This window comes from Argopecten irradians, chromosome 7 (genome assembly GCF_041381155.1).
Source record: "Argopecten irradians isolate NY chromosome 7, Ai_NY, whole genome shotgun sequence".
NCBI lineage: Eukaryota > Metazoa > Mollusca > Bivalvia > Pectinida > Pectinidae > Argopecten > Argopecten irradians.
Window position 1 is genome coordinate 38,454,028 of NC_091140.1, and position 16,020 is coordinate 38,470,047.

General features: G+C 32.2%; 1 protein-coding gene across 4 annotated transcripts; it reads right to left on the bottom strand.

Moving 5' to 3' along the window:
• Positions 1-8,356: 8,356 nt before the first annotated feature.
• Positions 8,357-15,408, bottom strand: LOC138328371 (uncharacterized). Of its 4 annotated transcripts, XM_069275154.1 has the most exons (7): positions 14,934-15,408; positions 13,917-14,113; positions 10,677-10,858; positions 9,887-10,095; positions 9,148-9,188; positions 8,611-8,738; positions 8,357-8,376 (listed from the first exon to the last, which is right to left on the bottom strand). In XM_069275154.1, exons 3-6 carry the CDS (start codon positions 10,839-10,841, stop codon positions 8,689-8,691), a joined length of 465 nt encoding a protein of 154 aa, XP_069131255.1. In that variant the 5' UTR covers positions 10,842-10,858; positions 13,917-14,113; positions 14,934-15,408; the 3' UTR covers positions 8,357-8,376; positions 8,611-8,688. The 4 variants fall into 4 exon arrangements, with proteins under 4 accessions (XP_069131255.1, XP_069131252.1, XP_069131256.1 ...); XM_069275151.1 differs by lacking the exons at positions 13,917-14,113; positions 14,934-15,408 and adding an exon at positions 14,394-14,591; XM_069275155.1 differs by lacking the exon at positions 14,934-15,408 and having other exon boundaries at positions 13,917-14,333.
• Between the last annotated feature and the right edge of the window lie 612 nt (positions 15,409-16,020).

Genomic DNA, 16,020 nt, shown 5'->3' on the forward strand with positions numbered 1-16,020 from the left:
TAAAATATATCACTACGTTTAATCGAACTCTCTGAGATATAAGAAATGACACTTCCCGATATTTGTGAGAAACAAACATGTATGTTGTTTGTTTCCTAAACACGAGGGGTGTATGGAATAAAACAATGGATTATCCAATTTCATAATCTTTATTTGCATTTAGAAGGGACGTTTATAAATATACATGATTGTATCACATTATCTCGGTAAATTTCCACTCTTAATATCTCAATACCAACTTGATTATTCATATATCATGATAACTTACTGTTAGGCAAGCGTTGCAACCATCAAACCATACGAAATCGACCCTTTTGTTCACTACATTAATCGGGAAAGAATGTTTCCAAATATTTCGAGTGCCTTTGTTGATAAATGAACAAATTGTTACGATTGTACTTAAACAGCATGGGTCTCATCATTGCTAAAAGTACATGTTACTATGTATCATGTACTATAAGGTTTTTACCATGTACAAAAAAAAAAAAAAAAAAAAATCATTGCTAAAAGTAAAATGACACCTGGTTTAATGGTTTTATTTAACATTGACAAATGTAGCTCTCCTTTAGGTTGTCAGCATCCATTTTAAAATTCGATAACACCTTGCTAAAACTCTATAAGATCTCATCGGTCACTTAATTTGCCATCTTTTAATCACAGAATATGATTAATCACTCGGTTCCTAATTATGCATGATTTGATGAACATATATAAAGAAATATTTAATAGATAATTTTTCACTTCTTTCTAACCACAAATTAAGGTGCTACGTGTATTTCTGGCACATGCATGGCGGTGTCATTAGTACCCTTGATACCTGTTTTGTCAGCCACAGCACCGTATCAAATAATAGTATTGACAGCAATGAATGACGAATATTCAATATCTAATAATATTGATAAAGGCCAGTCGGTGCAACCCTTCTGTGGTAAGGGAATACGAGTCTGGGAGGTTAGAACGATTAGTATGTTCCTTATTATGCATGAAATAAAACGTGTTAATATCTAGTCATAGTAATAGTGAATCTCGATATGCATTTGTTCAAGAATTAAATATTTATTCATACCATTTGACCCCATCTTTCGCTCACGATACGTGTTATTTACATTTAAATTACTTTATATATAACGGAAGTTGTGAACTTTCTTGTGTGTGCCTATCCGCTATTTGTATGTAGCCGACGAATATATATACATGTATCTGGGGTTAGGTCACGTGCTATAATTGTGCACTGATCACACAACTAGATAAGTTTATCTCCACAAAGTCGACTGTCATTTTGTTATCATCAGAGACGCGGGCCGCGAAGATACACAAAAGACTCAATCCTTTTGACGTCAATGGAAATTTTCAACTGCAGTTTTAAGATACATTGGTGTCAGTGATTATGTAAATTCAATTTTAAGACACCTGTAGACGTGGGCAATATACTGAGAAAGTTGTATGCACATTGTATCGTGATCAAGCCCACACGAGCCGGCAAAATGATGTAATATTTGACATTTTTACATTGAGTAAAATTACTAATTCACACAGCCATCACTCCACTCTTCAGAATAAGAAATGTAATGTCTCTGTCTAGGATTTATATAACGTCTTAAAACGAATTAAAGCCATTGCGAATTATGATCTGTTTGAGTATGTAATTTTTACTTACTATTGTTAGTATTCAATAAAGACAAGTACTATGGCTATTGTAGTTATGACACTATGGAATTTTGACCGCAATCTATGCGAGCTATTTGCTATTACTTTATCAAGAAGGAATTAAAATGATGAATATTGAAAATAGGGTCAAACTTTATATTTAATGTACTTTTATGACTTATAATCTTTAATCTTGAAATAATGCATTGAATGTTACGTAAATATTAATAGAAATATTATATGACACATGGCATTCCAAGTGTAAAAGACATGATATTTTCTAACCCGCTAATATTATTTTCATTCAAAGGTCCTTTTTTAACTTTATGTATAGAAATAACCCATGACTAAAAGAGAAAACAATCACATATTTGTAGGGCACATTACTCATGTAAAGAGAACTTGCAATGCTAATGTTATCACATTTTTTTTAAAGGTTATTAGCATATTATGTATTTTGCCAGTTTACTCTTTATATCAAGATTAGATATCATTTACTTATATTTGTTAGCTGTTCAGATTTGACAACGACAAAAACAGACCAGGAAGATAAAAGAAACTACTCAAGTATTACTGTGGTACCGCTAACGATGATCTATGATCACTACTTCAATTTGATTGGATTATTTTAAACCAATAGATTGGCTATAATTGAGCGTTCTGGTTCAGTTTGTCATTATCGGCAGAAACTCCTAACTTGATAAAAGCAATGATAAAAGGTGCATGCGATATACTATTATGTTAGTGATGTTACTAGGACATATATAGTGGAGTTATCTACAAAGGACAACATCTAGTTACATATTCCGCCTACTATTCAATGGTTTTGCATATTATGTAACTGGCGCGATAAAAGAATTTATCAATGTCTAAAGTCATGCTGTGTACAGCGATGTAACATCACATCATTATGTGATAAAAAATGTCTCCTAAACTAAATTGTTTTCTGTCAGAAAGTGTTATATCTAATTACCTGACAAAATGATCCTAGCACATGTGACACAATTCAAATTTTTGAATCCAGTTTGAAATGTTAATTTATATCGCTTGGCTATACTCCTTTTATTTAATTCCATATTAACTTAGATCCTACATGTAGGTTAAAAAGTGAAAAGCTATTAGTAAAAATAATGATGACAAGAAATGTCCCATAAAGTTTAACAAACTCCATAACGAGTTTGAGCTGATGTCATTGAATTTTTCCATCAAGTTCATATCAGGTATTGCGTCAGGTCAAACGTATATTTATGACTATACTTGTCAATTTAAGGGTGTGGCTCGTAGTTTGCGCAAACCTTTTGTCTATAGATTTGGTAATGTTCCAAGATACTATATATATACCCCATGGAGTTACTTACTGTCAAAGGGATGGAACAGTTTTCAAAAACCTGGCAGCTCTCCAAAACGTCTAAATAGTATCCGCACGAAAAAATAGTTTCACCAGCGTATTTGGTCGGTATGGACAGGATTCCGGATTATAAAATATTGATATCTATAATAAAAATGGTTAATGCCACATAACCATGCCGAATTAGATAGGAATTCGGATTAGTCAAGGGTCGGTTTCGACAGGTAACACTGTATTGCCATAATGCACACATATAGAAGTGAAACAATAGCGTTAATCACCTCTACTGAAACCCTAACACTGATTTAAAGTAGTTTTCTTTGTTTAAATATTTTACATTTCGCTGTCCGTAATAATTAATACATTATTTATCGATTGTCTCTAGGTTTGAAAATGTTTTGAAAAATGATTTTTTTTGATAGTCTTTGTATTAGAAACATTAGATCGCACCCTTAAACAAATTAAAAATTTGTTGAAAATGTAAACGCATTGAGATACGCATTGGGAAGAGAGATTAAAGAATGCATTTAATGATAACTGGATGCATATTTGGGATAGCTGGTCAATGGTAGCAAACTTTATACATAGATATCATAACAAAAGTATAAGGAATGTACACAATATTTGAAATGCAACTGTTTAATCACTTACTTAGAAATTGACAACAGATTTGAAAATAACAGATTTCAAGGCTGAAATATCTCAAACCAACCATATGCTGTGAAAGTCCTTTAAACTATTCTAATGAAATAAAGGAAGAAAAGATACATTATTCAAAGAAAATATTTTTTAATTCAAAAATTCACAGAGTAGCCTAGTGGCTCATTATTAAACAGTGTAATTAAACATCAGTTACAGTATCAGGGTATATCATATACACATGTATCTACACAAGTTGTTTTGTATATGCATTTGATGCATACAAAGTCAACTATGCTAATTCGTGATTGTATTCTATATAACATTAGACGGTCGTGTGTATCTTCATTTGCACTCTGTTAATTTTAGTTCAATTCGTTTGGAACTTACTTTTACGTAAGTCACATCATGTGCTTATTTTGTTTAATTACATTACGATCACATAGACTAGCTACCAAATTGCATAGAGACCGAACATACAAATGTTATATAGTAAAAATCACGAGTCATAAACACAATAAATACACATTACCCCATTACACGAGGTCATTAAAAATTCTCGTTGTCTTAAAGCTGCCAAAATGTGACATCACATTACACACATATATACAACTTTTTTATAAACCTAAAAACAGTATTTAATGAAATTAAAACAACAATGCCAGCTTGTTGTCTCAACCATCATATTGTCGTAGTCTAATCGTAGCACAATGTGGACTACGTTTGTAATACCTAGCGCACGACTGCGATTATACTACCCAAATCATACATGCTATTTGTCATGTTTTCACTTTCTCATTTATGTACTTTATGTATTTTTGTTTCATTATTTTGTTTCATATATATTATATGTATATATTATATTTGGTTTTTTTATTTATACATATATATATATATTTGTTTTATGGAAGAACCCATTGTCTAGAGTATTCCTTTTTTTCTTATTTTTTTTCCTTGTTTTTTTTTGGTTTTGTTTTTGTTTGATTATTTTGTTTCATATATATTATATGTATATATTATATTTGTTTTTTTTATTTATACATATATATATATATATTGTTTTATGGAAGAACCCATTGTCTAGAGTATTCATTTTTTTCTTATTTTTTTCCTTGTTTTGTTTTGTTTTGTTTTTGTTTGATTATTTTGTTTCATATATATTATATGTATATATTATATTTGTTTTTTTTTTATTTATACATATATATATATTTTTGTTTTATGGAAGAACCCATTGTCTAGAGTATTCATTTTTTTTCTTATTTTTTTCCTTGTTTTTTTTGTTTTTTTTTGTTTTTATTTTTATTTTTTTGTTTTTTTTTTTGATTATTTGTTTTTTGAACATTGTCAGTATTATTTTTCTTTTTTTCCTGTTTTTTTTGTTTTTGTTTGATTATTTTGTTTCATATATATTATATATATATTATATTTGTTTTTTTTATTTATACATATATATATATATATTTTTGTTTTATGGAAGAACCCATTGTTTAGAGTATTCATTTTTTTTTCTTATTTTTTTCCCTTGTTTTTTTTTGTTTGTTTTGTTTTTGTTTGATTATTTTGTTTCATATATATTATATGTATATATTATATTTGTTTTTTTTTTATTTATACATATATATATATTTTTGTTTTATGGAAGAACCCATTGTCTAGAGTATTCCTTTTTTTCTTATTTTTTTTCCTTGTTTTTTTTTTGGTTTTGTTTTTGTTTGATTATTTTGTTTCATATATATTATATGTATACATTATATTTGGTTTTTTTATTTATACACATATACATATATATATATATATATATTGTTTCATGGAAGAACCCATTGTCTAGAGTATTCATTTTTTTCTTATTTTTTTTCCTTGTTTTTTTTTTGGTTTTGTTTTTGTTTGATTATTTTGTTTCATATATATTATATGTATATATTATATTTTTTTTTTTTTATTTATACATATATATATATATATATATATATATATGTTTTATGGAAGAACCCATTGTTTAGAGTATTCATTTTTTTTTCTTATTTTTTTCCCTTGTTTTTTGTTTGTTTTGTTTTTGTTTGATTATTTTGTTTCATATATATTATATGTATATATTATATTTGGTTTTTTTATTTATACACACATATATATATATATATATATATATTGTTTCATGGAAGAACCCATTGTCTAGAGTATTCATTTTTTTCTTATTTTTTTTCCATGTTTTTTTTTTGGTTTTGTTTTTGTTTGATTATTTTGTTTCATATATATTATATGTATATATTATATTTGTTTTTTTTATTTATACATATATATATATATATATTTGTTTTATGAAAGAGCCCATTGCGTAGAGTACTCATTTATTTTCTTAAACGGAACTCGACATGGACTCAACAATATTAAGCTTTCCCGTCAGTACGGGACATTTGCCCGGATCAGACGGTAGCTGAAGTTTGTGGATTTTAGCGAGAGTATCCGTGGATAGCACCGAGCTTAACATATGTTATAGTTTTGATTTTGTTCGACGTATCGAATATTTTAACCGCACTTGGAGGCCAATTGTCGACGATATAATCAAAGTTCCTCTATCGTACGTTGATTTGATAGTTTTTTTTACCATCATTTTTTTATCATAACAATTATACGAGGAAATATTCGACATTCCAACATAAAGCATTCCTCCCAAAGCAGTTATTTTTATACGGCCCGTCTATGTTCTGAACGGCTGTATCCATGACACCATTAATATTGCTCGACATAAACATGGCAGATTTACGCCGTACTTCAAAAGTATTCATCGTGCTGCGTTCACAGCAATTCGAACAGATACTGTTCAACATAAAATGTATCATTGATAAAACATTTAATAGGAAAGTGCTTAGAAATCATAAACACTCTCGTTGTACATTGACAGGTATTTCCCCATCCTGAATTGTTTTAAATTCATAGGGACAATGGATTATACCTGACAATAACAGTTTCTCCATTGTACGGAACACGGGCTCAATTCCTTATAAACCCGTGTCCTACATGGAGCTGCGCAATGTTGTCGCATCGTTGTGCCATACATTAATATATTGTATGCACCATACATCAACACCATGATTGCGCCATATATCAACACCATGATTGCGCCATACATCAACCCTATGATTGTGCCATACATCAACACCATGATTGCGCCATACATCAACACCATGATTGCGCCATACATCAACACCATGATAACGCCATACATCAACCCTATGATGCGCCATACATCAACCCTATGATTGCGCCATACATCAACACCATGAGTGCGCCATACATCAACACCATGATTGCGCCATACATCAACACCATGATAGCGCCATACATCAATACCTTATAATTGTGTGTACCTTCGACATTTTGAATCCAAAGCATTAATTTGACCGTACATTTAATTGTACTCAATATTAGATCAGATATATATTTTTCACATCATCACCCTCTTGAAAATAACCCATTTGAGTTTTAGCCGTACTTCGACATGCTGAACAACAATGAGTATTAAATCATTGCTTCCAGTCCCATACGGCCATAGTAAGATAGTATAGTTACAAAATTAAATAAATTTTGGCCATATTTGTTCACTTCAAACGATAAGATTTGAAATTCAAATCACTCTCATAAACACCACACATCGTTTTTCAGTACGAAATTCCCATCCCAATCCTCTAATTTCAGACTCTATCTCATCCCACGTTATTCCTAATCTACATACAAAACTGGGAACATATCCGCAGCCATGTGATCGTTTGGAAAAATGACCTTAAATAGGCAAGGTATATATTCTCTTATATAAAGACCTTTTTAAAGCATATTTTTTTCTAACATTTTGAAATGCACTAATAACTATCTATATGTTGTACAGCTTTCGTCGTTTTTCCTTGAGAGTGGTAAGCTCTTTTTGCATTCCTAGAGTGTCAAGAGCTTTGTAAATATCACGGCAACACAGGCTGCGTTTGCAGTTCAGCGCTGTAGTTATATGTGCAAACGCCAAGTCCTGAGCGGCCAAATTACGTTGTTTTTTGAGCTCTTCTTTTAACACTTCTATTCTGTGTCCATCAGTTCCCATTTGCTTCACAAATTTCTTGTACTTCTCGTTTGGGGCAAGGAGTTTCGATAAGAGATGTAAGAATTTTTCAGTTGGACGTTCTGAAATCAAACATTACCAAGATTTAATTTCAGCTGCAGCCATTACGACAACATTAAGGTTGTTTAAATTATCTATAGTAGTAAAGATATATTGCGAAGACTGAACTAATCATAAACATTTTATATATAATTTGTTTTTTCAAATGATTGAAAAATACACAAATAATTACAATCCTCATTTTATAATTATTTCGAACAAAATGTAAAACTTACTTTCGTCCAATTGTTCGTAATTGTTCAAGGGTGTTCTGAACTTCTGAGGACGTGATTGGAGCAGACATCTGTCGTTGGAAGGACGGATTAGTACGTCCTGGTGCCTTTCTTTCCCTACCGGCTGACGTGTCGGATCTACTTCCGGTGCTCTGATAATCACCACAAGAGTGATGCCGCTGTCTCCGTACCAACAATGGCTTTCTTTCCATGCTGTTGTCTCGGAGACTACTGAGTTGGTCGCTGGCGCTATCGGATCACTCTCATCAACAGAACTCTCATTCTGTTGGCCTGGTTGATCTGGAGATACGTCAATTTGTGGACTTCGTAATGGAGTTCAGTTCTGGTGGTGGTCACTGGCATGCCTGTTTAACACAAGGACAATTGTTCATTAAGACTAAATTCGTTGATATTATACGGTGATTTACACTTCTTTAACCATTTTCAGTGTCTTCATATACTAACTTACTGTGCAATATAGCTGTGGAGTTCCAATGATTATATACAAACAAACAATACAGAAGACAACACCTTCGGGTTAATTAAACTTCTTATCACAGTGCAATAACAGAGGCAATAATGCATTTTATAATCCTTACCTTCATGTCTCTGACACAATCTTTTTTTCTGGACATACATGTATATGCCCCACCCTATCAGTGCTGTACTTAGTGCTCCTATAACCCCGCATAATATATTGATCGCTTTCTCCTGTGTGATCCCTCATCTGAGTAAAGAATTCAAATATGAAAGCGATGAATGTGCGAGCTGAGCTTATTTTAGATTTGATCATGATCTTTGAATTTTCTAAAATATGTTAAAGTCATAATTCGAGTTGTATGCTTAACACCGTCGGAAAGTTAGATGGCATATTATAAGTCCCCCCCCTCCCTTATTTCTGCTCACAAAAAACAACAAAAGAACCCTAATACGTGTCATTCTCCTTTTTAACAATGCTGGCATTTTACATACTTATTTTGTGTTTTTTCTGTTTTATTTTCAAACATTAAGACACTATTGCATATGAACAATCACAAAATTCCCTGACTGAGATAACGCAGAAATACTTATCACATCGAAAAAAAACCTGACATGAACAATAACGCAAAATCTACTTAAGTATACTCACCCTCTCCCCTCTCGTTTCGGCCTTTCTTTGAGGTTTTCTGGAAAAGGCCTTTTTATAAAAGACAGACGGATTATTATTCATAGTGTTAAACTAAAATATGTATGGAAATATATTATACATACTATGTTAAGTGTATGACATATATGTACAGGTCAAATAAGTAATATGGGAACTGTATGTTTCGGGTAACACAGGATCCTTACAAACGTATGTCTGTCGCATATGTATTACTTCAAATAGTAAATATGGGGAAAGGAAGTAATTTTAACCGTGTAGAAAAATAGATTGTCAAATTTCAAGCTAGTCTATCAAGACAAAAAATAAACATCGCATGATATATAATTAATAATAGAAAATAAAAGAAGAAAATGAAAATTATTATTATAATAAATTAAAGTTGAAAGCAATAAAACTTGGGCCGAACAAAGTCTTAGGATATAATGAAATAGTTATGTACAAACATTATGATATGATAACAATTGTGATTATGGTGAATTCTGAAGAAATACAAGTAAAAAGGAAACTGGGAATGGGCAAAACAGACTAAAAATGCCAACAGCATGACACTTTATCTGCCTTGATTTCGGTTGGACATCATGTTACCAGTGCTACATCCGAGTAAAGCACATATGGTTAATCGTCCTTTGGGAGGCTAAACACTTTGGCGCATTCGTATTATTGCTTTAATATTTGTTCATAAGAAATGACGAACAAATGTATCATTTCTCATCAAAATAATGACATACCTTTGGTTAGATGTCGGAGCTGTTTTATTACACTTGGTATCCTGAATTTTTGAACATGCCTGAATCTCATACTGGCCCAGTTTCTCACACACAGTACATGGTATACAGTACCAGTAGACATCACCGTTCGGGTTGTAGGTCCCGTGTCCACAGTCTCGACAGTTGGGGCATTTAGTGGCACCACGGACACCCATACCCAAATCCGCTCCCTTCAAAACATAAAGCGATAAAACTGTTAAAAAGCAGGAGAGGCTATTTCTTCTTAAAAAGGAAAGGAGAATTAATGATAAAAATAAATAGTGTACCGAAAACCATATACAGAAATAAACAACTTGATCTATAATTTCTTGAACTGAAAGGATTTTAACGTAGGTTTGAAGATACCACTATGCACATACATGTACATAAAACTGAAGAGAAAAAAAAAACAAAAAAAAAAAAACAAAAAAAACCCATGACATTAAGTATAAAACTTAAAACTTTCGACAACATTTATATGCTTTCTCTCTACTAAAGGTAAAATAGTGTATAATTTCGGTTTATTTGATTAAATATCCTATCCAGGTTCACATAAAGACGTGCCAGGTTCCGGAAGTAGATAGAGCTGTGTGTACTGGAGAAAATAAAACAACGACATTACGGTCCTATAAGGAGTAGACCGGGGCCTCCTTTCAAATAGATCAAAAACAATTGTAAATAAGCGAATAATATTGTAATGTCTACAATGGGATAATACAAATGGAACAGTTTTAAAATGCGTATCATTAAAAATAACTTCAGAAAGATTTACCTTCAATTCTATTTCTTGTCCTTCCCAGCATCGGTCGCATTCCCCACATTTTTTGAATTGCTCATTGTAATATTCATGGTTTTCCGGATCACAGGTAATTGCCTCTGATCTAATCGGTCTGGTATCAAATCCGTTTAGCGAGAAGATGATGATAGCCGCTGTCATGACTACATTTCTAATATCTGAAAGGTGAGATATAAATCATGTTTCATCAGATACCAAACCAAACTGGAGAAAATAACCGAAAAAAGAAATAACACCAACGGCATGAGTAATTGATTAAATATCCAGTTGATGGTTGTAGAGAAATTAAAATTCGTGGTAAAATTAACATGAGTATATCAGGACTGACTTGAGTGAGGTTAATAATTTCCTTATACCGTATTCGACCCAATAAGCGCTCAAGTCCCTATCAGCGTCCTTCCAATTTTTAGGCCTTATTTCAATTACCCGGTCATAAGACCAAAACTATCAAAATTGTATAGGTTTGGAATGATTTTATCTTATTAAGCACCTTTTCATTTATTGTTTTCCAATTTTTTAAACGCCCTGTGCGCTAATTAGGTCAAATATGGTAATAGTAACTCTCTGTCTTATGTTACTCCCGTGCTAATATGGCGACTAAACATTGATCTTCTAAAAAGATAAAGTTTGTAATCCAAAACAGTTTTACAATCTGTGGTCATTATTCGACACATCGAGACTTTTTTGGAATGCGCAGAAAAAAAGTGCTGTAAATGAACTTCTTTAAGGATGATTTTCACACTTATTATTGTTGTAATGGCGAGATAAAAAAACAAATATCTATTGCGAAAACGCTAAAATATAATTACCGCTAATAAAGTTAAGTTTACAGCATATCTGATAATAAGAAAACCTACTTGAGTAATTCTTTTTAATGTTTTTCTTACACTATTTCAAAGATGAATCTATATATGTCATCTGTAATAGAAAATAGTTTCTTTCTGAACAGGGTGTTGTAAAATCTAAAATAACATTCTATTATAACTGCATAACAATACAAACAGTCGAACATCTGTGTTTATTGTTGGCGTAGAGGTTGATAGTTAAATAGCTTTACTGAAATAGTTCTTTTGAATAAAATATATACAGTGTATATGTGGTGTTTCCTTTCTGTCTGTTACGTAAGGTGTATATTACAGAGACATATAGAACAAATATTTAGATTTTACACTAAAAAACAAAAGGTATTCTGTCTGGACGAATGGAGGGTGTCCTTATAAAGGATGAGCATTCGAGTATTATCAGCTAAGTAGAAAACCGTCAAGCGTTTTCATTCCGATTCTTAGCGTCCTGGTAACATACAAGTGCGTAACTACTGAGGAAAAACGATTATCTTTTTAAAGTATGCACTATCGATTGCATTGATACTATACTTAGATGACCATATTTGGGCATGATTGTATAAATCGTCAGAATACATGTAGGTGTGTATCCGGGTTGAACCAGTTTGGACCAGTATATATTTACATTGCCAACGTACGTAATCTACATGCATCGGCTACAAGCTTATGGTATGGACGAATGACCCTGCACTTACATTTTTATTATATATTAAAACACAAATTAATTGAGGTAGCATATTATTTTTATAAATAACAATAATTCTGAAGGGAGAAACGTCACGGTTGGTGATTCTGTGACTCTGCATTAAGGATGCATAAGCAGTATAGGTGTGTGTTATGTGTTTTCAATGGGTCAAGGGTCATGGATTGAAAAAGAAATTTCAACTTCGCACAGAATATAAAAAAATGTGCAGAAAAACTCCAAAAAATAAATAAATAAAACATAAACAATTTGGAGACTAATTTTAAGTTTAGCGACACATGATGTACTTAGTAATGAAATCAATTTAATAAACATAAGTGCAAGATTTCAGGGAAAAAATCATCGACCTAAGAACGTTACCGTACGAGTGTCTTATGCTACATGTATGCACAGAGACGAAACACTAGTGTCTGACAACACATTTCTGATACAGCCTAAAAGTTAGCGCTGTGTATTATAAAACTAATTCATAGCACCGGATAAACCCTTACCCAGGTAAACCGGTAAACATTTAGCGATATTCGTTGCATCATACAGGGTAATCCCCTACCCGGTTTTTAAGATGGGAAATCCCCGTTCACCTTGCTTGCGGCAGCCATGTTGTTTATTCATATTCACTGCATCATCACGTAAACAAACAAACAAACAAATAAAAAGGGTCTATATGCATGCTAAAAACTATCATGTGTTTTGAATTCCCTACCTTTTAGATAAGGACAACTGTTTTTGTATGAACTCATCTAATTCATTGTATAGCCAAATGTACACTCTTGCAAGAAATTGCTAAAAATGTTATGTTCATGTACCATCTAAATGGTAATTTATTTACAGCAATTGATGAACACGTATAAATCGCACACTAAATAATGATAGGTTTAATCTTCTAGCAATTCAGCCGTATTGCATTTTGTTTAAAATCACGTTCTACTTACATGATAGCTTTGCCATTTACGTCGAGCCTTCCCTCTCAAATATGGATCAAAACAAATAAACATTCAGTTCGGAATCGACTGTTTTATCAGCAAAATTATCTTTACGCTGAACGTAGCTGACAGAAGATGATCTACCTTATATTGTCAAAGCTAGGTATGATGCACAAGTGTACATATGACAGGTAGATATGCACACATGTATAGGTGATCACAGGATAGCGGCATGTTTATTGACGCAATGAAGAAATTTCCAGAACACGTATGTGTATACCTGTGTTAAAACGACCAGATGAAACCGGTTTATGATTATTAACCATGAAATGTAGTCACACTGTAAATATATATGGACGGTTACCAGTTAATGTAAAATATTTTCTCGTGGAAAAATGGTGATTGTTAATGTCATATAGATACGTTATCAAGGGGTTTAGAAAATACCTTAGGAAAAGAGTAAAAAGTCAATATTTAATTTTTAGTCTTAGCTGTGCCGCCATTCGAATATGGGAACTTAATGGTAAATCAGTAATATATATATATATATATACGTAGATATCTACGAGGCATTTAAAACTTGATTCAAATGGTTTCGTTGGTATATCATTGTGAACGAAAGTTGTGAAGTTTGACCAGTATATATTATGGCCGAATTGCAAATTAATCCATTTACTTTAGAAAAAAATCTGCGTAATCTGTCCTAATAACGTAGCTCAACAATCGCTAAATTTTATGAATGGAATACCTGTCTGTTGTCTTTGTTTGATGTACTTATATCATCGCTATAAATAGACTAGCCAATCGCATACAAACACGTAAGAGGGAAATCCCCATTCTTGCCCCGGTCGCCGCAAGGCAAAATAAAAATTGATCTTTAAAATTGATATAAACTGCACATACATTAAAGGACACATCGTGCATGTCATGTAACCGTTCAGAAACCTTCTCTTCCATATTCATTATATTCGGTATATATCACTTATTGACAGAATTTGGGGAACAATAAGATAAATCATAGAGCATCAGGTTGATGATTTTAAAAAGTTTTTCTTCCTCTTGTAAGATTGCTACAAATATTGCAATCGAAATTCTACACCATAAAAAACTTATTTATGTAATAAAGTAAACTTGGACTACTTTTAGATACAGTTGCTTACATAAACCACAAATAGATAGCAAATTGTCATAATTTAAAGATATTTATCAAATAGTTCGTACTTACATAATCGAAACTGCATTCCACCTCTTTCAGTCGTGATTTCCCCTTGAGATACGGATCAAAATACAGTAACATTCAACTTTTGGTTTCGTGCTGAATGAGATTTTGTGGGACACAAAATGGGTATATGCGGTTAGCCTTCCTCACGGTACGACGTACCCGAATACACAAGAGGGCTTATCTAGACAGATATGTATATATATAGCGCTGTATGCAAATTAAGTGAATAAAGGTCATAGAGTTCAGGCCACCATACAAAATGACACTCCTAAAAACATCGGGGTTGTTTACTCTACCTGTCCTGTTGGACTGCCGTCAAAATAACACGAAACCTCCTTTGAAAAGAAAATGCACTCTGGCGGTGTGTTTTTAAGATCCCGGCAACATTTCAGATTTAAAAGACGAATTCACAAAACTGAATACAAATCATTTTTGTCAATTTATTATTTTTATTTCTTTTCCACGTACATTAAATCAAATAACTATATGAAGCAAATACATTAAAGGACACATCGTGCATGAGTCATGTAACCGTTCAGAAACCTTCTCTTCATATTCATAATATTCGGTATATATCACTTATTGGACAGAATTTGGAGAACAATAAGATAAATCTTAGAGCATCAGGTTGATGATTTTAACAAGTTTTTCTTCCTCTTGTAAGATTGCTACAAATATTGCAATAAAAATTCTACACCATATAAAACTAATATATCTAATAAAGTTAACTTGGACTACTTTTAGATACAGTTGCTTACACAAACCACAAAAAATAACAAATATGTCATAATTTGAAGATATTAATCAAATAGCTCGTACTTACATAATCGAAACTGCATTCCACCTCTTTCAGTCGTGATTTCCCCTTGAGATACGGATCAAAATACAGTAACATTCAACTTTTGGTTTCGTGCTGAATGAGATTTTGTGGGACACAAAATGGGTATATGCGGTTAGCCTTCCTCACGGTACGACGTACCCGAATACACAAGAGGGCTTATCTAGACAGATATGTATATATATAGCGCTGTATGCAAATTAAGTGAATAAAGGTCATAGAGTTCAGGCCACCATACAAAATGACACTCCTAAAACATCGGGGTTGTTTAGGGTTAGGGTTAGTCTGTTGGACTGCCGTCAAAATAACACGACTGCACATTTTTGTCTGTCTGCTGACAAAATAATTTATCGTTGGCTTATTTCATGTAGTATACGGTAACAGAACAACAAAAACGAGAATCCCCTCAACTGGAGTGTAAACAAATTAAATTCTGTCTGAAGTAGATAGTTTTTTTAATATGAACAAAAGTTACAAAACTATTTTCAAAGTTTTATTATATATGTCAACAACAGGTTAACTTGAGGTCGAATATTTTCGATACCTAGGTGTACTGTTATTGACTTGTTACCAAAGTTGCTAATCATATATAACGATGGTGTTTTTATTTAGTGTTTGCTATTGTTACAACTTACACGTTAGAACAGAGAAAAGCGATTTCCTGTGTACGTTGAGAAAGGGGGACACTTAATTCGCAAAATAAACAGCTGTCAAAAATAATTGTCCCAATTCCATGTAATTTTCAAAATGCTGCCTAAGTTGTCTTACATGTCTTAAGTGTGTTTGTCTGCT